At 36.1% G+C, this 24048-nt stretch overlaps 1 protein-coding gene across 1 annotated transcript in view; it reads left to right on the top strand.

The window, feature by feature from the left end:
* The window catches only part of LOC139854590 (uncharacterized), a 28778-nt gene extending 10499 nt beyond the window's left edge, over positions 1-18279 (top strand). Inside the window, exons 12-15 of the mRNA XM_071843890.1 lie at positions 17410-17475; positions 17819-17958; positions 18068-18140; positions 18247-18279. Of these exons, the coding sequence (XP_071699991.1) occupies positions 17410-17475; positions 17819-17958; positions 18068-18140; positions 18247-18279 (312 nt within the window). The remainder of the gene's footprint in view (positions 1-17409; positions 17476-17818; positions 17959-18067; positions 18141-18246) is intronic.
* The last annotated feature ends 5769 nt before the right edge of the window (positions 18280-24048 follow it).

The following is a 24048-nucleotide window of genomic DNA, read 5'->3' as shown; positions in this document are numbered from 1 at the left end:
TTTCGTCCCGAAATTTTAAGCTGTTGAAGGTGTTGACGAATCTTCTGGAAATAGATGCGGGTATTTCTTCTTCATCTGATCTTCACGCTCCCAGGTGAACTCGGGTCCTCTACGAGCATTCCATCGAACCTTAACAATTGGTATCTTGTTTTGCTTAAGTCTTTTAACCTCACGATCCATTATTTCGACGGGTTCTTCGATGAATTGAAGTTTTTCGTTGATTTGGATTTCATCTAACGGAATAGTGAGATCTTCTTTAGCAAAACATTTCTTTAAATTCGAGACGTGGAAAGTGTTATGTACAGCCGCGATTTGTTGAGGTAACTCTAGTCGGTAAGCTACTGGTCCGACACGATCAATAATCTTGAATGGTCCAATATACCTTGGATTTAATTTCCCTCGTTTACCAAATCGAACAACGCCTTTCCAAGGTGAAACTTTAAGCATGACCATCTCTCCAATTTCAAATTCTATATCTTTTCTTTTAATGTCAGCGTAGCTCTTTTGTCGACTTTGGGCGGTTTTCAACCGTTGTTGAATTTGGATGATCTTCTCGGTAGTTTCTTGTATAATCTCCGGACCCGTAATCTGTCTATCCCCCACTTCACTCCAACAAATCGGAGACCTGCACTTTCTACCATAAAGTGCTTCAAACGGCGCCATCTCAATGCTTGAATGGTAGCTGTTGTTGTAGGAAAATTCTGCTAACGGTAGATGTCGATCCCAACTGTTTCCGAAATCAATAACACATGCTCGTAGCATGTCTTCAAGCGTTTGTATCGTCCTTTCGCTCTGCCCATCAGTTTGTGGATGATAGGCAGTACTCATGTCTAGACGAGTTCCTAATGCTTGCTGTAATGTCTGCCAGAATCTTGAAATAAATCTGCCATCCCTATCAGAGATAATAGAGATTGGTATTCCATGTCTGGAGACGACTTCCTTCAAATACAGTCGTGCTAACTTCTCCATCTTGTCATCTTCTCTTATTGGTAGGAAGTGTGCTGATTTGGTGAGACGATCAACTATTACCCAAATAGTATCAAAACCACTTGCAGTCCTTGGCAATTTAGTGATGAAATCCATGGTAATGTTTTCCCATTTCCATTCCGGGATTTCGGGTTGTTGAAGTAGACCTGATGGTTTCTGAAGCTCAGCTTTGACCTTAGAACACGTCAAACATTCTCCTACGTATTTAGCAACATCGGCTTTCATACCCGGCCACCAAAAATGTTTCTTGAGATCCTTGTACATCTTCCCCGTTCCAGGATGTATTGAGTATCTGGTTTTATGAGCTTCTCTAAGTACCATTTCTTTCATATCTCCAAATTTTGGTACCCAAATCCTTTCAGCCCTATACCGGGTTCCGTCTTCCCAAATATTAAGATGCTTCTCCGATCCTTTGGGTATTTCATCCTTTAAATTTCCCTCTTTTAAAACTCCTTGTTGCGCCTCCTTTATTTGAGTAGTAATGTTATTATGAATCATTATATTCATAGATTTTACTCGAATGGGTTCTCTGTCCTTCCTGCTCAAGGCATCGGCTACCACATTTGCCTTCCCCGGGTGGTAACGAATCTCAAAGTCGTAATCATTCAATAATTCAATCCACCTACGCTGCCTCATATTCAGTTGTTTCTGATTAAATATGTGTTGAAGACTTTTGTGGTCGGTATATATAATACTTTTGACCCCATATAAGTAGTGCCTCCAAGTCTTTAATGCAAAAACAACCGCGCCTAATTCCAAATCATGCGTCGTATAATTTTGTTCGTGAATCTTCAATTGTCTAGACGCATAAGCAATCACCTTCGTTCGTTGCATTAATACACAACCGAGACCTTGCTTTGATGCATCACAATAAATCACAAAATCATCATTCCCTTCAGGCAATGACAATATAGGTGCCGTAGTTAGCTTTTTCTTCAATAACTGAAACACTTTCTCTTGTTCATCATTCCATTCAAATTTCTTCCCTTTATGCGTTAATGCAGTCAAGGGTTTTGCTATTCTGGAAAAGTCTTGGATGAACCTTCTGTAGTAACCAGCTAGTCCTAAAAACTGGCGTATGTGTTTCGGAGTTTTCGGGGTTTCCCACTTTTCAACAGTTTCTATCTTTGCCGGATCCACCTTAATACCTTCTTTGTTCACTATGTGACCGAGGAATTGAACTTCTTCCAACCAAAATGCACACTTTGAAAACTTAGCGTACAATTCTTCCTTCCTCAATACTTCTAACACCTTTCTCAAATGTTCACCGTGTTCTTGGTCATTCTTTGAGTAAATAAGTATGTCATCAATGAAAACAATGACAAACTTGTCAAGGTATGGTCCACACACTCGGTTCATAAGGTCCATGAACACAGCTGGTGCATTAGTTAAACCAAACGGTATGACCATAAACTCGTAATGACCGTAACGTGTTCTGAAAGCAGTCTTTGGAATATCATCTTCTTTCACCCGCATTTGATGATACCCGGAACGTAAGTCAATCTTTGAATAAACAGACGAGCCTTGTAGTTGATCAAATAAGTCATCGATTCTCGGTAGTGGGTAGCGGTTCTTGATGGTAAGTTTGTTCAACTCTCGGTAGTCGATACATAACCTGAATGTACCATCTTTCTTCTTGACAAACAAAACAGGAGCTCCCCACGGTGATGTGCTTGGTCGAATGAAACCACGCTCTAAAAGTTCTTGTAATTGGCTTTGTAGTTCTTTCATCTCGCTGGGTGCGAGTCTGTAAGGAGCACGAGCTATTGGTGCAGCTCCTGGTACAAGATCTATTTGAAATTCAACGGATCGATGTGGGGGTAATCCCGGTAATTCTTTCGAAAATACATCAGGAAATTCTTTTGCGACGGGAACATCATTGATGCTCTTTTCTTCAGTTTGTACTTTCTCGACGTGTGCTAGAACAGCATAGCAACCTTTTCTTATTAGTTTTCGTGCCTTCAAATTACTAATAAGATGTAGCTTCGTGTTGCCCTTTTCTCCGTACACCATTAAGGGTTTTCCTTTTTCTCGTATAATGCGAATTGCATTTTTGTAACAAACGATCTTTGCTTTCACTTCTTTCAACCAGTCCATACCGATTATCACATCAAAACTCCCTAACTCTACTGGTATCAAATCAATCTTAAATGTTTCGCTAACCAGTTTAATTTCTCGATTCCGACATATATTATCTGCTGAAATTAATTTACCTTTTGCTAATTCGAGTAAAAATTTACTATCCAAAGGCGTCAATGGACAACTTAATTTAGCACAAAAATCTCTACTCATATAGCTTCTATCCGCACCCGAATCAAATAAAACGTAAGCAGATTTATTGTCAATAAGAAACGTACCCGTAACAAGCTCCGGGTCTTCCTGTGCCTCTGCCGCATTAATATTGAAAACTCTTCCGCGGCCTTGTCCATTCGTGTTCTCCTGGTTCGGGCAATTTCTAATAATGTGGCCCGGTTTTCCACATTTATAACAAACTACATTGGCATAACTTGCTCCGACACTACTTGCTCCGCCATTACTCGTTCCGACACCATTTGTTCCTTTCGTTCTATTAACCCCTGGTCCGTAGACCTCACACTTCGCCGCGCTATGACCATTTCTTTTACACTTGTTGCAAAATTTGGTGCAGAACCCCGAGTGGTACTTTTCACACCTTTGGCATAGCTGCTTCTGATTGTTGTTGTTGTTGCGGTTATTATTGTTGTTGGGATGATTGTTGTAGTTGCTGTTGTTGTTGTTGTTGTTATTGTTGTTGTTGGGCCGTTTGTTGTAGTTGCGATTGATGTTGCGATTGTTGGGATAATTGTTACGATTATTGTTGTAATTGCTGTTGTTGTTGTATTGGTGATTCTTATCACCGTTTTCCTCCCACTTTCTTTTGACTTGCTTCCCATTGGCCTCTTCAGCAGTCTGTTCTTTAATTCTTTCTTCAATCTGGTTCACTAGTTTGTGAGCCATTCTACATGCCTGTTGTATAGAGGCGGGCTCGTGTGAACTTATATCTTCTTGGATTCTTTCCGGTAATCCTTTCACAAACGCGTCGATCTTCTCTTCCTCATCTTCGAATGCTCCCGGACACAATAGGCACAATTCTGTGAATCGTCTTTCGTACGTGGTAATATCAAATCCTTGGGTTCGTAACCCTCTAAGTTCTGTCTTGAGCTTATTGACCTCGGTTCTGGGACGGTACTTCTCGTTCATCAAGTGCTTAAATGCTGACCACGGTAGTGCGTACGCATCGTCTTGTCCCACTTGCTCTAGATAGGTATTCCACCATGTTAACGCAGAACCTGTGAAGGTATGCGTAGCGTACTTCACTTTGTCCTCTTCAGTACACTTACTTATGGCAAACACCGATTCAACCTTCTCGGTCCACCGTTTCAATCCGATCGGTCCTTCGGTTCCATCAAATTCCAAAGGTTTGCAGGCAGTGAATTCTTTGTAGGTGCATCCTACACGATTTCCTGTACTGCTAGATCCAAGGTTATTGTTGGTATGTAACGCAGCCTGTACTGCGGCTATGTTTGAAGCTAGAAAAGTACGGAATTCCTCTTCATTCATATTCACGGTGTGTCGAGTAGTCGGTGCCATTTCCTTCAAAATTATCAAATGGAACAAGTTAATCATACAGAATATTAAGAGTAGTTAATAGTATTTCGTAGCATAATATGAACTCATTTATAAAAGCTTTTTCTTCATATTAGCATTTTATAAGTTTAAATTCGGGTAGTACCTACCCGTTAAGTTCATACTTAGTAGCTAATATACAATTCAACTACTACAATTCTATATGAAAAACTGATTATAATAATATTTCGCGTTCAAACTTTTATACAATATTTTACAAACTTACAATACCGCTTATTTTACATAAAGCATGAAATATAGCACACAATAACTTTGATACAATATAGTTGTGAAGATAATTCTAGCTAGTACACAAGTCGTTCAGCAAAGGCAATAAAGACACGTAATTCATACGTCCAGAAACAAGTCATGCATTCTGGTTTTACTAGGACTACTTCCCATCCTTGGTCTTGTGCAACATAACCGTTATGGCCGTTGATAAGACAGCGTGTTGTAACGTCATCAAAGGGACGAGGGTTACGTAATGTCCAACAGTCCCGTAATAATCTAAAAACCTCATTTCTTACCCCAATTACCGACTCTGTCACTTGTGGAAACGTTTTGTTTAATAGTTGTAGCCCGATGTTCTTGTTCTCACTTTGGTGAGAAGCGAACATTACTAATCCGTAAGCATAACATGCTTCTTTATGTTGCATGTTAGCCGCTTTTTCTAAATCACGAAGTCCAATATTCGGATATATTGAGTCAAAATAATTTCTTAACCCGTTGCGTAAAATAGCATTTGGGTTCCCCGCAATATATGCGTCAAAGTAAACACATCGTAACTTATGGGTTTCCCAATGTGATATCCCCCATCTTTCAAACGAAAGTCTCTTATAAACCAAGACATTCTTGGAACGTTCTTCGAATGTCTTACAAACTGATCTCGCCTTAAATAGTTGTGCCGAAGAATTCTGGCCGACTCTAGACAAGATTTCATCAATCATGTCTCCGGGTAGGTCTCTTAAAATATTGGGTTGTCTATCCATTTTGTGTTTTTAAACTGTAAAATAGACAAGAGTTAGATTCATAAAAAAAATACTTATTAATACAAGCAATTTTTACATATATCATTAAGCATAAGAACACTATATTACATATATTACACCACATGAATACAACTATCTTATTCCGACTCGCTCGTTTCTTCTTCTTCGGTTTTGGTTCGTTTTGCCAAGTTTTTAGGGATATATGATGTTCCCCTAATACGAGCCGTCGTTATCCACATTGGTTTAGAAAAACCTGGTGGTTTAGAGGTTCCCGGGTCATTGTTACAACTTAAGGACTTCGGGAGTTGACGATACATATAAAGTTCATCGGGGTTGGAATTAGATTTCTCTATTTTTATGCCCTTTCCCTTATTATTTTCTTTTGCCTTTTTAAATTCAGTTGGGGTAATTTCTATAACATCATCGGAATTCTCGTCGGAATCCGATTCATCGGAGAATTGGTAATCCTCCCAATATTTTGCTTCCTTGGCGGAAACACCATTGACCATAATTAACTTTGGTCGGTTGGTTGAGGATTTTCTTTTACTTAACCGTTTTATTATTTCCCCCACCGGTTCCGATTCTTCTTCCAGTTCCGACTCTTCTTCCGGTTCCGATTCTTCTTCCGGTTCCGACTCTTCTTCCGGTTCCTCTTCGGGAACTTGTGAATCAGTCCACAAATCATTCCAATTTACATTTGACTCTTCATTATTATTAGGTGAGTCAATGGGACTTGTTCTAGAGGTAGACATCTATCACATAATATCAAACACGTTAAGAGATTAATATATCACATAATATTCATATGTTAAAAATATATAGTTTCCAACAAAAATGTTAAGCAATCATTTTTAAAGAAAACACGGTCGAAGTCCAGACTCACTAATGCATCCTAACAAACTCGATAAGACACACTAATGCAAATTTTCTGGTTCTCTAAGACCAACGCTCTGATACCAACTGAAATGTCCCGTTCTTATTGATTAAAAACGTTCCATATTAATTGATTTCGTTGCGAGGTTTTGACCTCTATATGAGACGTTTTTCAAAGACTGCATTCATTTTTAAAACAAACCATAACCTTTATTTCATAAATAAAGGTTTAAAAAGCTTTACGTAGATTATCAAATAATGATAATCTAAAATATCCTGTTTACACACGACCATTACATAATGGTTTACAATACAAATATGTTACATCGAAATCAGTTTCTTGAATGCAGTTTTTACACAATATCATACAAACATGGACTCCAAATCTTGTCCTTATTTTAGTATGCAACAGCGGAAGCTCTTAATATTCACCTGAGAATAAACATGCTTTAAACGTCAACAAAAATGTTGGTGAGTTATAGGTTTAACCTATATATATCAAATCGTAACAATAGACCACAAGATTTCATATTTCAATACACATCCCATACATAGAGATAAAAATCATTCATATGGTGAACACCTGGTAACCGACAATAACAAGATGCATATATAAGAATATCCCCATCATTCCGGGACACCCTTCGGATATGATATAAATTTCGAAGTACTAAAGCATCCGGTACTTTGGATGGGGTTTGTTAGGCCCAATAGATCTATCTTTAGGATTCGCGTCAATTAGGGTGTCTGTTCCCTAATTCTTAGATTACCAGACTTAATAAAAAGGGGCATATTCGATTTCGATAATTCAACCATAGAATGTAGTTTCACGTACTTGTGTCTATTTTGTAAATCATTTATAAAACCTGCATGTATTCTCATCCCAAAAATATTAGATTTTAAAAGTGGGACTATAACTCACTTTCACAGATTTTTACTTCGTCGGGAAGTAAGACTTGGCCACTGTTGATTCACGAACCTATAACAATATATACATATATATTAAAGTATGTTCAAAATATATTTACAACACTTTTAATATATTTTGATGTTTTAAGTTTATTAAGTCAGCTGTCCTCGTTAGTAACCTACAACTAGTTGTCCACAGTTAGATGTACAGAAATAAATCGATAAATATTATCTTGAATCAATCCACGACCCAGTGTATACGTATCTCAGTATTGATCACAACTCAAACTATATATATTTTGGAATCAACCTCAACCCTGTATAGCTAACTCCAACATTCACATATAGAGTGTCTATGGTTGTTCCGAAATATATATAGATGTGTCGACATGATAGGTCGAAACATTGTATACGTGTCTATGGTATCTCAAGATTACATAATATACAATACAAGTTGATTAAGTTATGGTTGGAATAGATTTGTTACCAATTTTCACGTAGCTAAAATGAGAAAAATTATCCAATCTTGTTTTACCCATAACTTCTTCATTTTAAATCCTTTTTGAGTGAATCAAATTGCTATGGTTTCATATTGAACTCTATTTTATGAATCTAAACAGAAAAAAGTATAGGTTTATAGTCGGAAAAATAAGTTACAAGTCGTTTTTGTAAAGGTAGTCATTTCAGTCGAAAGAACGACTTCTAGATGACCATTTTAGAAAACATACTTCCACTTTGAGTTTAACCATAATTTTTGGATATAGTTTCATGTTCATAATAAAAATCATTTTCTCAGAATAACAACTTTTAAATCAAAGTTTATCATAGTTTTTAATTAACTAACCCAAAACAGCCCGCGGTGTTACTACGACGGCGTAAATCCGGTTTTACGGTGTTTTTCGTGTTTCCAGGTTTTAAATCATTAAGTTAGCATATCATATAGATATAGAACATGTGTTTAGTTGATTTTAAAAGTCAAGTTAGAAGGATTAACTTTTGTTTGCGAACAAGTTTAGAATTAACTAAACTATGTTCTAGTGATTACAAGTTTAAACCTTCGAATAAGATAGCTTTATATGTATGAATCGAATGATGTTATGAACATCATTACTACCTTAAGTTCCTTGGATAAACCTACTGGAAAAGAGAAAAATGGATCTAGCTTCAATGGATCCTTGGATGGCTCGAAGTTCTTGAAGCAGAATCATGACACGAAAACAAGTTCAAGTAAGATCATCACTTGAAATAAGATTGTTATAGTTATAGAAATTGAACCAAAGTTTGAATATGATTATTACCTTGTATTAGAATGATAACCTACTGTAAGAAACAAAGATTTCTTGAGGTTGGATGATCACCTTACAAGATTGGAAGTGAGCTAGCAAACTTGAAAGTATTCTTGATTTTATGAAACTAGAACTTTTGGAATTTATGAAGAACACTTAGAACTTGAAGATAGAACTTGAGAGAGATCAATTAGATGAAGAAAATTGAAGAATGAAAGTGTTTGTAGGTGTTTTTGGTCGTTGGTGTATGGATTAGATATAAAGGATATGTAATTTTGTTTTCATGTAAATAAGTCATGAATGATTACTCATATTTTTGTAATTTTATGAGATATTTCATGCTAGTTGCCAAATGATGGTTCCCACATGTGTTAGGTGACTCACATGGGCTGCTAAGAGCTGATCATTGGAGTGTATATACCAATAGTACATACATCTAAAAGCTGTGTATTGTACGAGTACGAATACGGGTGCATACGAGTAGAATTGTTGATGAAACTGAACGAGGATGTAATTGTAAGCATTTTTGTTAAGTAGAAGTATTTTGATAAGTGTATTGAAGTCTTTCAAAAGTGTATAAATACATATTAAAACACTACATGTATATACATTTTAACTGAGTCGTTAAGTCATCGTTAGTCGTTACATGTAAGTGTTGTTTTGAAACCTTTAGGTTAACGATCTTGTTAAATGTTGTTAACCCAATGTTTATAATATCAAATGAGATTTTAAATTATTATATTATCATGATATTATCATGTATGAATATCTCTTAATATGATATATATACATTAAATGTCTTTACAACGATAATCGTTACGTATATGTCTCGTTTAAAAATCATTAAGTTAGTAGTCTTGTTTTTACATATGTAGTTCATTGTTAATATACTTAATGATATGTATACTTATCATAGTATCATGTTAACTATATATATATCCATATATATGTCATCATATAATTTTTACAAGTTTTAACGTTCGTGAATCACCGGTCAACTTGGGTGGTCAATTGTCTATATGAAACATATTTCAATTAATCAAGTCTTAACAAGTTGGATTGCTTAACATGTTGGAAACATTTAATCATGTAAATATCAATCTCAATTAATATATATAAACATGGAAAAGTTCGGGTCACTACATAAATCCTGGTCAGAACTTAACCACGAAGGCAAACATCTGGGATTTCTAATTCTGCGCGGCGCGCGGGTATATGTGCGGCGCGCAATACCTGGGAAACATGCAGTTTGCAGAAAAATGGTCCAAGTCACGAACCAAAATACAATTTAACACATCTCATGCACCGAAAACACTTAAAACGCATATCATATATCATTAGAAAGGTAATTTGACAAGGAGAATAACTAAACGCATTTACTCAATCAAAACCAAACAAACTCATATCAAAATCACCATTAATGCTCATCATTTATTACTCCAAGTTCATAAATGCCATATTATGATTCGGGAAATTAATGCACATGTGTAATACGCCGTTTTGAAGATAATCAAGCATACAATACAACTAAACGCAAACAAAACAACATGGCAATCATTCAATGCATCTAAGATTCATTTCAAGTTCATCAAACCCTAAACTAAATTCACCAAATTTCATAATCAAGTTTAGGAGGTTTCCTTAATCAAACTTTACATCAAAATAAAGCTAGTAACACTAGGAGCATAATTAAAACATGAAGTCTTAGCATCTAACAACATATAAACACTCAAATCTCAAGGTTAAGCATGTTATCTTTCAATATGAACTAGTTACATCAAAATAACAAGAACAAGCATACAAATCACATAATCATACTAGACTTGAGCCATAGACACTAATCAACAACCTTTTAACTCAAAAATCTCAAGAACACATAAAATTAGTGATTTTAGAAAGTTACCCAAAATTGATGAAATCGGTATGGAATCGAAGAGGATGTTGCAAGGATTCCAAATATGTATTTTGTTTGAATTGAAGCTTGCTAGAAATTAAATGGATGATGATTCCTTGATGTGGTGAATTGAAAGAAAATGTGAAAGTAGGAGAAGAAAAGAGAAAAGAAAATGAGAAAATGATGAGTGGATGAGGTTGAAGGTTTGACTAGTTGACCTAGTCAAATCTTTGGCCTCTTGGCAAAACTAGTCCCTCAACTTTGAATCGGGTGCGTTAAATTACCTACACAAGATATTTTGAAACGCGTATTAACGGGAGATGTTATAAACATATAACGGAGTTTGAAATAGTATAAAGGAAAAATAAACGGAAAAAGGCGGGATGTTACATTACCTACACCTTAAAAGAAATTTCGTCCCGAAATTTAGTTGGAAGTAATAGTCGATGTCTCTTACTCGAGACCTAGTGTAGTAACTCTACGAATGATTGAAGGTACTTTCTTGGACATTCCACGAATCTGGATAGTCGGGGTGTTACGTTGTGTTAGGGCTTGGTTTTACGATCCACAAGTTCAGCCGGTTTTTCCTATGAGGAGGAGTTTGTCATCAATAGTTGGTGCATCTAGAAGGATTGCACGTTCCTGTTCCGCAGGACACGTTTCTAAATTTGTTACACGAAATGTAGGGTAAACGAAAACTTAATTGAGTCGGAAGTTCTAAACGGTAGGAAGCGGTTCCAATACGCCCCAAGGTTTCAAAAGGTTCGATATTGCGGATATAGCCTTTCTCGATTTCCCAAAATGGATTACACCTTTCCAAGGTGCGGTTTCTCAATATTATGCGGTTACACACTGGGATTTGTGAGGTTTTCATCTATGTTTGGTATGACTCTTTTGGGCGACTACGGGTCGTCTCGAGCCCTTCTCGGACTTGGATTATCTCAATTGTTGTTTCTTGGATGAGTTAAGATTCGGTGTTTTGTTTGCCACATGCTTTGGTCCAACGAATAGGGGTATGACATTAGCGGTCATATAGGGTTTCGGAAAGTGCGTGTGAACACACGAGTGGTAACTACTGTTGTAAGAGGGATCTACTAAAAGCGACCATGCAAGTTTGAAACATGTCTTTCGAAGACGTAAATCGTTCGTTAGGACTATTCACCCTCGTGGCGAATACTAATGTAATATGAGGAATTTCTCTATCCATGGAGAAATGTTACAAGGAGTTTCTTTAAACGGAAATGCGAGCGATAAAGATAGGAGTGAAATGAGGACTTAGAATAGGATGAGCTTGCATTTCGAGGTTGCCATAACGTGCCTCTAGTTGTCAAAAGTTGAAGTCTGAAAGAGAAACGAGATAGTACACGTAGTTGTATAGTTCGGGGTTGAATAATAGTTGGCCGATTATCAGAAACACAAGGGCGTTAAGTCAAAGAAGAGTGAAGTATCGTTGGATTGTGTGTTATCTTAATTTCCAGTAATATCAGACGGTAACGGTGAAATAACAGAGGTATGTAGTGTGGTACGTGATGACGAGAATATTGATCGGATCCACAATTTAGTATTCGAATTCTTCGTGCAAAATAACGAATTTTAGTTACGTTGATTTTGAGTCGAGAGAGTATGCCTTTCGGCGTTCAAGTAGAAATATTTCCATATTTGAGTTCCACCTGGTGCTATACGAATTAAGCTAGCAAGGTTGGTGTGAATAATCACGTTCAAGATTCGGGCACGTAGAGGTTTAGATTTCTACCTTAATGAGTTATCGAGGGTAAAGAACGAGCATCACGAGAAAAAGTCGAAAATGAATCTGCGGTAAGTCTGAGTCATGAGAGTTTCCTGATTACATGTGGCTTGATTTGGAGATTGATTGTAATGCCTCGACCATTAACATCATGGTCTAGAAAATTGGACTTCGTTCCACAAAAATTCCCACTCGGAGAATTTGGTATAGAGTTGCTCTTTTCTCAAAAGTTCGAGCGTAAGATGGTGATGTTGCGCGTTTTCTTCTTTGCTTGAATAGGTTAAGATTTGTCTATAAATACGATAACGGATTCGTCTATGAAAATTGCATACGCGGTTTAGAAGGTTCATGAATACGGGCAGAGTCCTAAATAAATCGAATGGTACTAAGAGAGATTTACAACTAACGTTGCGAGTTTGGAAAAATGGCTTAGGAGACATCGTCTCCCTTAACCCCCAATTGATGATAACCGGAACGGAGGTCGTTTTGGAATACACACGGGATTCATGCAAGTAATCATGAGGTAATGGATACGAGGAAGAGGGTATCGGTTTCCAACCGAAAATTACTCAGTTCACAATAATCTATACAAGATGATGGGGAAACATTTTCTTTTTAACGAATAGGTTCCGAGCTCCCTAGTTCTATAGGTGTCAAGTCAAAAGTCTTAACGTATATCCTCCAATAAAATTTATAGGCACACAATATTTTCCGTTGGTCACTTAAATTGCCTAAGTAGTGTCTAGGGGAAAAAGGTGAAGTGCAAAGAGTATGAGTCAGAGCCTTGTTTATAAAACGTCTAACGGTAACCGAATCGAATAAACATGAAACGTGAGAATTTCGAGAAGAAACATACCCGTGACTAGTCCATCGTCGTCTCGGGCATCCTAGGCGTTGATGTTGAAAGTTTAACGGCGTGCGTTGGGGTTGATTTTCTTATTTGGGCATTCATTCCTAAAATGACCCGTTTGGCCACATGCGTAGCAAGTGACCGACTTTCGTGGGTTGGGTCCCTTTTGAGTGACGGGGGTGGCACTTCCACAATGTTTGGCGATGTGACCACTTCCTTGGCGCCGGTGGCGGAACCTGCCACATCCTTCAAAGTGATGCTTGTGGCATTCGTTACAAAAAGGTAGTTTTCCGGCATACCCTTTCTTGTCGCCGGGGAAAAAGGGCTCTTTGGTGAAGTTGTTATTGTTGCGGTTGCTTGATTGGGAGGCTTCCCATGTTCTTTTGTTGTTACTCGGGTGGTTCTCGACCATTGGTGCCGGTGCTTCCATTTCCTTCGCCGTTTCTAAAGTTTGGCGAGCCGTTGTTAAAGCCTCTTGTAGGTTAGTGGGTCGAGATGTCATTACCCTGTGTTGAATGCTCTTAGGGAGGCCATCCATGTAAAGTTCGACTCTTAGGGATTCGGGAGTCATGAGATTTGGACACATTGTGACTAGTTCGGTAAACCGTTGATTATAAGCTTCGAGGTCATTCCCGGCCGTTTTTAAATTCCTTAGACCCTGCTCGAGCCTTCGAGTCTCGTCGCGCAGAAAATATTCGGTGATCATTCTTTCTCTTAATTCGGTCCAAGAGAGTGAGTGGGCTTCATCGATACCCGCCGATTGTACGTACTTGTTCCACCACGAAAGAGCAAAGCCGGTGAAAGTGAGGGTGGAAAACTTGACCTTATCTTGGTCTCGACAACCGCTTGTGTTAAAAACGGTCTCCATTTGTTCAAACCATCGGGTGAGAACAACCGGTCCTCCGGTTCCATCGAAAGTGGGAGGGTTGTACTTCATGAAGTTCTTGTAGGAGCAACCTTCGCTTGAATTACCGGCTCCACGATTGGTGTTGTTGGAAAAGTGATCGGCCACGGCCGTACCCACGGCGGTGGTTATCATTCGTTGAAGAGCTTGTTCTAGAGTTTCGAGAGGGGTATTGTGTTGACCTTGGGGAGCCATTGTTCCTTCATGACACAAGAATATCGTCGATTAGTATTCTTAACAATACTAACCATGATATGGAATAAGGATAGAGAGAAAAAAAATTTCCTTGACTCGCCTTAAATTCTTTATGTCATAATGTCGGAACGTCCATGTGAATCACCGTAATATAATCCCGGAAATTATATTACCCTGATTCTCATGTGCATTTAACATTACTTCATAAAGTCAAGGTGGCGCGTCAACAAAATTTATCAACGTAAGATCAAGATCGAATACGAGTTAGATATGATAGAAGAGTTCGAGTATAAATGCACAAATAGTCAAGTAATTCCTACTTCAGTCTATATGCCGGTTGTAGTCTAGATTCACCTATGTACCCTATGACTCGGGGTGGACACAAATGAACTCTAAATCCCTACAACCAAAGCTCTGATACCACTTGTAGCGACCCCGACAAATCGTCAAGTGACGGCGTCATCTACGTAGGTCCCATTGCATGGTCATAAGTCTTTAAGACAAAGTTTGACCAAAATATGTCGCCTTCATTTCAAAATAAAGATTGTTCCCAAAGTTTACAAGAATTGTTCAACCAAAAGTTAAGTTACAAGGTTATAAGTACAAAGGAAATCTAGGCGACACGGTTTAAAGTAAAGTCATAAGACGCTCCATGAAAAGCATGTATACTCGACATCCAAAGCAAGTATCAAATAATGAGCGGAAGCATGTTTCACATATCGTGTAAGACCTGAGAAAAACATAGAAATCTGTCAACGAAAACGTTGGTGAAATCATAGGTTTAAGTAAGTATGTGAGTAAAAGTAAAGTAAGCCGAACCACAAGATTTGTAAAGTTGAAATAATAGTAATACATTCTAAAGTTAATATTCACGAGCACCCAATTATCAAAGCTTAACATTCCGTCCGTTGAATACCCCATAAATTAGTGCTAGAACAACACTGTTTCCCGAAAATATATTTCATCCGTAGACGGTAGCGAACCGTCAAAGATGAGGGTTGTCAACCCATATGGCCATATAACATAAGTTCTCGCTTACACCATCTGATGTAACTAATGATAATCGGATTGAGGATTTTCGTTCTAAACTCGTATGTAGAATGTTTGTTTTCCCGTTCTTGTGTTCACTTAGTTCAAAAGAATCGTTTATGTTTTCTCATCCCAAAAGTAAGTTTAAAAGAGTAAAAGTGGGACTATGATCTCACCTTGTATGCACGAACCACAAAGTACTTCGACAAGTAAACGTGCAAGAAACAATGCTAGTCTTGACCTAAACAAATAGGTTGTATCAATAACGATAGTCACGAAGGGTCAAAGATGTTCAATTAGTCCTATGGCTCGTTACGACTCGATTAATATAGCACGTGGATCAATTTGTCAAGTTTCATGCACGACACAAGTAGTTAAGCATGTTAGAACGATTGTATAATCGTTTGGTTAAGTTTGACTAAAAGTCAAACTTGGTCAAAGTCAAAGTCAACGGGGTCGGGTCGGGTGTCCGACAATTTTCTCATGATGAGAAGTCATATACGAGCATAATAGTCAAGTTTCATGGTAAACGGGGTTATAGTAAAGCGGGAAACATTTTTGTGACATGAAAAACAAAGACAAATGAGCTGGGCAGTATGCGCGGCGCGCTATGGGTTGCGCGGCGCGCACCCAAGTGTAAATCCTGGTCAGAACTTAACCACGAAGACAAACATCTGGGATTTCTAATTCTGCGCGGCGCGCGGGTATATGCGCGGCGCGCAATACCTGGGAAACATGCAGTTTGCAGAAAAATGGTCCAAGTCACGAACCAAAATACAATTTAACACATCTCATGCACCGAAAACACTTAAAACGCATATCATATATCATTAGAAAGGTAATTTGACAAGGAGAATAACTAAACGCATTTACTCAATCAAAACCAAACAAACTCATATCAAAATCACCATTAATGCTCATCATTTATTACTCCAAGTTCATAAATGCCATATTATGATTCGGGAAATTAATGCACATGTGTAATACGCCGTTTTGAAGATAATCAAGCATACAATACAACTAAATGCAAACAAAACAACATGGCAATCATTCAATGCATCTAAGATTCATTTCAAGTTCATCAAACCCTAAACTAAATTCACCAAATTTCATAATCAAGTTTAGGAGGTTTCCTTAATCAAACTTTACATCAAAATAAAGCTAGTAACACTAGGAGCATAATTAAAACATGAAGTCTTAGCATCTAACAACATATAAACACTCAAATCTCAAGGTTAAGCATGTTATCTTTCAATATGAACTAGTTACATCAAAATAACAAGAACAAGCATACAAATCACATAATCATACTAGACTTGAGCCATAGACACTAATCAACAACCTTTTAACTCAAAAATCTCAAGAACACATAAAATTAGTGATTTTAGAAAGTTACCCAAAATTGATGAAATCGGTATGGAATCGAAGAGGATGTTGCAAGGATTCCAAATATGTATTTTGTTTGAATTGAAGCTTGCTAGAAATTAAATGGATGATGATTCCTTGATGTGGTGAATTGAAAGAAAATGTGAAAGTAGGAGAAGAAAAGAGAAAAGAAAATGAGAAAATGATGAGTGGATGAGGTTGAAGGTTTGACTAGTTGACCTAGTCAAATCTTTGGCCTCTTGGCAAAACTAGTCCCTCAACTTTGAATCGGGTGCGTTAAATTACCTACACAAGGTATTTTGAAACGCGTATTAACGGGAGATGTTATAAACATATAACGGAGTTTGAAATAGTATAAAGGAAAAATAAACGGAAAAAGGCGGGATGTTACACAATTGACCTGCAGAATGGATACTCACGGGGTTTTTTCTGATCCTGACAAGGTGATTTGCTACAAATGTCTGATTTTTAACTGTTGTTGTTTTAGTTTTTTACTGTATGCAGCTCCCTGATTAAACGATACGTGTTTTTAGTTCATTTAAGATAAAACAAAAAAAAGGCAAAAGTGGTTGGCATTTCATGTGATGTTTGTGATCATGATGATTTTCGAAATTTGGCCAAATTTTGTTGTTAACGAAGTTTTTTTCAAAGCTTCATGAGTAATGAAGTTTGAACCTACATCACGTTCTTGATTTGTAATCATACTGTTGTTTTTCAGATAAACAATGCTGGGACTAACAAAGGTTTCAAACCATTGTTGGAGTTCACTGACATAGATATACAAGTATGTGTTTGCCTATCAGATTAGTTTGTATAGCATGATTTTGTAGTGTAAATAAATTAAAATAATAATTATCCCATGTTAGCCTTTTTGTTGTAGTTCCAATGTTGTAACCCATTTTTAATATCTTGATTCACTTACACATGCTGTGAAATTTTAAATTTTTATTAAATTGAGAAAATGCTAAATTGCTAACCCGTTTCGACCCATGGCCCATTTCGACCCAAACCCATTTTATTCTTGACCCAACCCCGGTTCGTTTTCCAAGTATATTTTTGTTGGACATTAAGTGTTTTGCAAACATATTGCTTATACAACATTTCTTTCCTTTTTATGACTTGAATAGATTGTGTCTACAAATTTGGTTGGGTCAATACTTTGCACTCGTGAAGCGATGCATGTGATGAGTAACCAGCATAAAGTGGGTCATATTTTTAACATGGATGGTGCTGGATCTGGTGGATCAAGCACACCCTTGACAACCGTGTAAGTTATTTCACTTATCATATAAAGTTTGTACCTTTTGTAATGACTGTTGTTTTTGTATGAATTTTTTATGCTATTCCAATTATGGGTTAACCAAATGTGGTCTTAGACAACTTCAATCGTCGTTATTGAAAGAGTACAAAAAGTCTAGAGTTGTAGTTCATACTGCCTCTCCCGGCATGGTTCTCTCTTGAGGTACAAAATATAAGCAACTTGCACTCCATGATATTTTTTGTTTTGATGCGAAATCTTTTAGTAAAAAATTTACTTTGAATTTCTTTTGAGCAGTGGATCGACGATTCAGAACAAGCAAATGTTTAACATAATCTGTGAACTACTCGAGACGGTTGCTAGAACACTGGTTCCACGAATGAGGGTTGTAAAAGGAACGTGGAAAAGCGATTAATTACTTAACTCCTCCAAGATTTTTACTTGCATTGGTCACTGCATGGTTAAGACGGGGACGATGGTTTGATGACAAGGTACATCATTAATCATGGAAACGACTTTTACTTCTTTGTTTGTTTAGTAAAAAGTCAACGTGTAAAATCTTGTCTGATTGCTATAATTTTGTATTAGAGTCTTGGGAGGTCTAACTATGTTTTCCTTAATTTCTTTAAGTTGAACCAAGTGGATAGTCAAAAAGATATCCTAAATCTCTTCTATAGTGCAGTGACAAACTGATGTTTATGCAAAAAGTCAACTTTGCAGGATGTTGACTTCTTACTACCCTTTTAATTTGTTGATTAAATTTTCATACTTATCATAATTTTAACTTGCTAACCAAATGGGCAGTCAAGAAACTCCTTGAATTCTAATCTGTTGTGTAGGAAAAAGCATGATTTTATTTAGTAAAAGAATGATTCTTGACTCTTGAGTGAAAAGTCAACTTTTTAAAATATTGACTTTCATACCATTTATGATTTTAAATGAATGATCAAGCTTTTTGATATAGGATTATTAATGGTTGTTTTAATCTTTTCAGGGAAGAGCATTATATGGAAAACTATAGTTGCAAAGGCGACATGAAATGTTGGATAACGCTAAAACGAGTTATTAGGCATTTGGTTATGTAGTTACTTATAAACGTGCTACTGTTGGTGATGTTGTTATGTAAATAACAAATTATGGTTATGTAGTTATCTATTGAAAAACTATGTATTGGAGGTTTTGAATTTCGTGATTTTATCAAACGGTAATTTGTTATTAATTTTAACATTTTTGATTTCTCTTATTAAGAGCTGCCGTGCAACGCACGGGCTCTAAAATCTAGTGAATCCATATGAAATTAACTTTTTGTACTATAAGAATAAGAATTATTGATCAATATGCTAAATGTAACTTGACTACTACGCAAAGAACAAATTAAAGCTAAATCGATCTAGTAATTAACAATCTTTACGGCAAGTTCGTTACAGGAATATAATTAAACTGTTATATTTATGATAATAAATTTTCAAGGGAAGTTAATTAACTTACAGTTTTTAAAAAAATGATTATATCAAAATACACGTTTTGAAAAAAAAATGGCAATCTACATTATCGGTTCGCGTGCATGTCTGTGAAGTAGTTATTGAAAAATTGATTAGATAACCAATATAAAGGTGTGTTCACTCAAGTTTGCGTACCACCGTGTGAAACAAAGCACACTTTCGCACAACCGAGCGAATCTAAGGCTACCTTCGCACAACCTTTAAACGACCATGTGAACTCCACTAGTTCATTTAGGAGAGAACGACCTCGTTAACTCACATATAAAATGGGATAACGAACCCGTGAACTCACATAAAATATTAAAAGAACGAATAAACCCTCACAAAATACAAGGGTTGTGTGAAGGAAACTTTTGCTCCACCTAGTTCATGTAGGGAAGAACGATGCCGCGAACTCACAAAAAGGGGAGAACTACCCCGTAAACTCACAAAAAATATTGAAGAACAACTCAATAAACTCTCATAAACAGGCGTTCAAAAAAAATAAATAAATAAACTCTCATAAAATACAAGGGTTGTGTTAAAGCAACATTTGATTCACTCGGTTTGAGCGAAAGCACGCTTTGATTCACACGGTGGCATGGGATGCGAACGCACCTTTATGTTAGAGAGCTCCCAATGGTTTCGTCTTAGTCCTCCAGGACTAAACGCCACATCAGCACTTTCTTCTCAGGACTAAACTCAGTACTAAACACTCCAAACAGTTACACATTTCTTCACAATAATTGGGACCCACATTTAATTATTTTAACTAAATTAAAAATACTTTTATTAATATTAATATTAATATTATAATTTTTAATTATTATTAATTACATTAAACTACATATAATTTAAAACTAAATAAGTAATTCGATTAATTATTAAAAAGATAAAACAAAATAAATATGTACTGGATATCGATATACAGCTAGAAAAGATATAGTTTCTTCATCTTCAACCTTGTACACATAACCCATGAAAATGGGTTTGAAGCTTCAACAAAAATTAAAAAATAAGAAATTTAATCAACAAATACACCAATATATACACATACTTCCGTCCTGAGATAATTCATAAAAGCACTAAACGAGGGACGAAAAGGTAGACGGTGGCCTGGGCGAGCCGCTGCCATCGACGCCCAGGTGGGCGGTGGCCTGGGCGGATTTCAAGACAGATCCGTTGGGAGCTCTCTTGGTCATCTAATCAATTTTTTAGTACAATTTCGTTCGGACACATGTACGTAAAGCTACCCAATAGTGTAAACTAGTTGTCGAACCCTCGCTTCGCGCCGGGGGTTCGGTTTTCAATGTATTTTATTGCGTTTAGTTTGTAAAATTATTTCATGGCTAACGATGATGTCGTTGAAGCGCAACTCGAGTCGAACTAAAAGGTATAACCCATCAAAGATTTAAATGTTATTTTAAATTAACAATATACGTGCATCTCCGCGTTTCGCTATGAAATTATTGACTTTTAAAAATTTAACGCAATTAAATCGTTATTTTGTGGAGAAAAATATAAAGGAAACCAAAAAGGATAAAATAAAAAAAAAAATTATTATAACGGGTAGAAAAAAAATATATAAACAAAAAGATGCTACAGTACCATTGATACAATGATGCCGTTGCTACAGTGATTCTGTTGCTACAGTGTTAACGGGCTACAGTGATTCCGTTGCTATAGTAAAATAGGTAAAAAGACGAAACTGCCCCTAGTACTATTCATCATTTTTGTTTAATACAATATGATAATTGATAAAAATAAAAAGGAAAAAATAATAAATAAATAAAAAATTGTACACGAAGTGTATTTTGTATAATCACCATATTAACTATTAGACAAAACTTATGAATAGTACCAGGGGTATTTTCGTCTTTTCACTTTTTTCCCTTCTTTCTTTCAAGTAACACCACAAAAAAAGCTCCCCACCCTTTGTTCAAAAATTAAAATCGGCCCCAACACAGGGGGTTAAAGCGTCAAATCAAAATTTTCATAAAATATCTTAAATAAACTCCACTCAAATATTCAACATGTCATATGTGATGACCCGAAAATTTCTGACCAAATTTAAACTTTATCTTTAAATGATTTAATATAAGCAAAGTCTGTTAGATTGAGTCTCAAAATTTTAGAACTGTTTCATATATACAATTACCTTTGACTACTATCGACGATTCATGAACAATTATATGTATGTATATATATATATATATATATATGTACAAGTAAAAACGACTTTCCTACAGTAAAACATTATTTGCTACAGTAAAAATGACTTTGCTACAGTAAAACACTATTTGCTACAGTAAAACACGATTTGCTACAGTGAAACCGTACTTTGCTACAGCGCTACAGTGAAAACGACTTCGCTACAATGATTTGCTATAGTAGACACTATTTGCTACAGTAAACACTATTTGCTACAGTAAACACTATTTGCTACAGCAAAACACTATTTGATGTCGACGAACTAGCAAACAAAAACGGAAAAGGCGGTCATGCGATCGCATGGCAAAAACACTGAAAACTCATGCGATCGCATGGTGTCTGAATTCAGGCCACACTATAAAACGCGATGTCTTGTTCCATTTCTTTAAATCATTCAAATATTACTTCGTATTATTATTATTATTATTATTATTATTATTATTATTATTATTAAGATTATTATTATTATTAATCTTATGGTTATGAGAATTATTATTATTAGTATTATACATAAAATATTACGACGGAGTGCTGTTTGAGTAATTTCAAAACAAGTTTACAAACAAGCTAGAGCTAAGCAAATTATGGGTTATTGCCAAGGAGGTTATGGGTAATGTTCGGGGATATATTTATGAATCAAACCTAGTGTTTATCATCTCCGTTACGTCTACGTACTTTCCTACAATATTGAATCTCAATATTGATAAGTGAGCATTCATATCTTATCTTTTATATATTAATAGTGTATACATGTCTAGTGCTCGAGTATATATGTTTATGCATGCTTGTATACTAAATTTCGTCATTAACAATTTATAATGAATCACTAATTAAATACATATATTACTGGTAAAAGGTATATGATATACATGTTTTTGGAAAGCTGGCGAAAAATCAATAACTTTTCATTTAGATATCGAATAGTTTCGATAAACGGATTAAAAGATATGATCAACTGAATTATGATTGACGTTAATTGAAATTGCTTTTGAATCTGCAATTAAGATTTAAACAACTTGTTTACGAGATTGATAAATTGGATTTTTGAATATTACCAACCGAGTAAATGAATCCTTATATAAGGTACATCTCGTTTTGTTAAACAACTGTCCAAAACTGACTTTTTAAAACGACTTTGAATAACTTTTGTATGTCGATCTCGAGCATTAGGATTGTGATACACTACGACCTGACGTAGCTTGATAGACATTTATTGACCAACATATGTTCTCTAGGTTGAGATCTACGATTATTTGGTAATCCGAGTTTCGATCACATTTTGGTGAACGACTTTATATGCTGCTAAGGTGAGTTTCATTTGCTCCCTTTTTAAATGCTTTTGCAATATATTTTTGGGCTGAGAATACATGCACTTTATTTTAAACGCAATGGATACAAGTACATACTAAATTCTACACTGAGTTTGAACCGAAAATCCATTAGCTTTGGTAACTGTTAACTGCCAGTTATAAGAACTGGTGGGCGCGAGTAGTAGTATATGGATCCATAGGGCTTGATATCCCCGTCCGAGCTAGAGCACTAGCCTTTTAACAGACGTATGCTATTTGAGAAGCGTACACGTTGGTTTGCGTGTATTATTAAGATGATTATACAAAGAGTACAAATTATATATACGTTAAGTTTAGTTACCAGGGTGCTCAATTTCGTAGAATATTTTGATAAACGTTTCTGGATGAAACAACTGAAATCTTGTGATCCACCTTTATGTACAGATTATGCAAAACATTAAAACTATGAACTCACCAACCTTTTTGTTGACACTTGTTAGCATGTTTATTCTCAGGTTCCCTAGAAGTCTTCCGCTGTTTGCTTATATGTTAGACAAGCTATGTGCATGGAGTCTTACATGACATATTTTTCAAGGAAACGTTGCATTCACCAAATCATCACCATGTATCTTATTTTAACTGCATTGTCAACGGAAGTACTATTGTAAACTATTATTTACGGTGATTGTCTATATGTAGAAATCATCAGATGTCGAAAACCTTTGATTTAAATATTCATTTATGGTGTGTCTTTTCAAAAGAATGCAATGTTTACAAAACGTATCATTTAGAGGTCAAATACCTCGCAATGAAATCGATGAATGACGTGTTCGTCCATATGGATTTGGAGCGATCGTAACATCATATCTTCTCGCTCGCAACGAGTTAAATTTTTCCGACACCATCCTTAAACTCGAAATAATTTTATGAACATTATGTCACTAACTATACGCAAAACGGACACTTTTAAAAAAACGCTAAATATTTAGGGTACTTTTCATATATATATTTATTTTTCACTCGCAGGCTCCGTAACTAAACACAATAAAATACATTGAAAATCGAACGTCCCGCGCGAAGCTAGAATTCGAAAACTACTCATAATCATTTACAAAAAA

This window comes from Rutidosis leptorrhynchoides, chromosome 1 (assembly GCF_046630445.1).
Source record: "Rutidosis leptorrhynchoides isolate AG116_Rl617_1_P2 chromosome 1, CSIRO_AGI_Rlap_v1, whole genome shotgun sequence".
Taxonomy (NCBI): domain Eukaryota; kingdom Viridiplantae; phylum Streptophyta; class Magnoliopsida; order Asterales; family Asteraceae; genus Rutidosis; species Rutidosis leptorrhynchoides.
This window is presented reverse-complemented; position numbering and strand designations above follow the sequence as displayed.